This window comes from Terrapene carolina, unplaced genomic scaffold (genome assembly GCF_002925995.2).
Source record: "Terrapene carolina triunguis isolate 2854851 unplaced genomic scaffold, T_m_triunguis-2.0 Scaffold96, whole genome shotgun sequence".
Classification (NCBI taxonomy): Eukaryota; Metazoa; Chordata; order Testudines; family Emydidae; genus Terrapene; species Terrapene triunguis.
Genome location: NW_020664447.1, coordinates 78,170,522 through 78,171,969, shown reverse-complemented (window position 1 = coordinate 78,171,969; position 1,448 = coordinate 78,170,522). Strand labels below are relative to the sequence as shown.

At 61.7% G+C, this 1,448-nt stretch overlaps 1 protein-coding gene across 1 annotated transcript in view; it reads right to left on the bottom strand.

Moving 5' to 3' along the window:
- The window catches only part of HHIPL1 (HHIP like 1), a 35,574-nt gene extending 35,076 nt beyond the window's left edge, over nucleotides 1-498 (bottom strand). The window contains exon 1 of the mRNA XM_024214676.3: nucleotides 15-498. Coding sequence (XP_024070444.2) covers nucleotides 15-317 — 303 coding nt within the window. The 5' untranslated portion in view covers nucleotides 318-498. The remainder of the gene's footprint in view (nucleotides 1-14) is intronic.
- Between the last annotated feature and the right edge of the window lie 950 nt (nucleotides 499-1,448).

The following is a 1,448-nucleotide window of genomic DNA, read 5'->3' as shown; positions in this document are numbered from 1 at the left end:
GGGTGCAGTGTCACCTGGCAGAGCAGGTCCTGCAGGTGGCTGGCGCAGGCGGCGTAGACAGGCTGGTCCAGGCGGCCGCTGATGCTGTAGTACCGCTCCATCAGCGCCCGGTCCTGCTCCGCGTCGCAGCAGCCGAAGTCCGAGTACTGCACGCAGAAGTCGAGCGGCTGCGGCGGCCTGAAGGGCGGCTTGAAGTCCAGACACTGCGGGTGCGGGCGCACCTGGCCTAGCCCGGTGAGCAGCAGCAGCGCCAGGAGCGGGGGCCGCTGCCCCGGCCTGGCCCAGCCGGGACCCGGCGCCGCCTTGCCATGTGCCATGCTGGGCGCTGGGCTCAGTGCGGCGGAGAGCCTGGCCTCCGCCCGCTCACACGCCCCTCCAGGGCGGGCTCGGGTTATGCAATCCCTGGGCCGCCCCTTGGGCTGCGCCTCGCCCGGCCGCTCCCACCCCTCCGGCGCTGGGGGCAGCCTGGCCGCACCGGAACCCAGCTGGCCAGCAGAGGCGAGTCCCCGGCCGCCAGGGCGAGTGCTGGCCGGTCCCGCTCTCTGCTGCTAACGGTTCCCTAGGGCCGGGGGCCCCGGAGTCAGGCTGAAGCGCCGCCCCGGCTCTGGGCAGAGCCAAGAGCAGCTGCAGGGAAGGAAGCGCATGTGGAAGAAGCAACTTTGGCAAAGAAATTCTGGGCTGCGGCTCGGCGGGGGGGAAATAGCTCCACATAGCTCAGGGCTGTGAGCAGTTCACCCCCATCCCATGGCGACACATAAAACCCCACAGTGACATAGGTGCTGCTGTGGCACTTCAGATACTACAGCCACCGGAGGGGTTCTCCCAACTCCACCTCCACAATTGGCCATGGCTAGAAATTAGAATTCACTCCAGCGGACACTGTCTGCACCAGGCACTCAGTCAGCTTAGGGGGATTTGGGGGGATTTTTCACACCCCTGTGGGACAGAGTTGGGTCAATCTGATTTTTTGGTATTGTCCAGCCCTAAGAGACATATTTAGGTCAACTTAACCCCCAATGTAGACACCACTAGGTGGATGGAAGAATTCTAGCTACTGCCTCTGGGAGAGGGGGGAAGGGGAGCTCAGTGGTTTGAGCATTGGCCTGCTAAATCCAGGGTTGTGAGCTCAATCCTTGAGGGGGCCATTTAGGGATCTGGGGCAAAAATCTGTCTGATTTAGTTGGGGATTGGTCCTGCTTTGAGCAGGGGGTTGGACTAAATGACCTCCTGAGGTCCCTTCCAACCCTGATAGTCTATGATTCTATGATTAACTACAGCAATGGAATCTCCCAGAATCAGCCTCAATCTCCCGGAACAATCTGGGAGATTTTAATAGGCCAAAAGTCCAGTTGGTAGCGCAGTGGAGCTAAGGCAGGCCCTGAAGCAGCTGGCATGTCCCTGCAGACTCTAGACACAGGGGCAATCAGGGAGGCTCTGCGTGCTGCCCC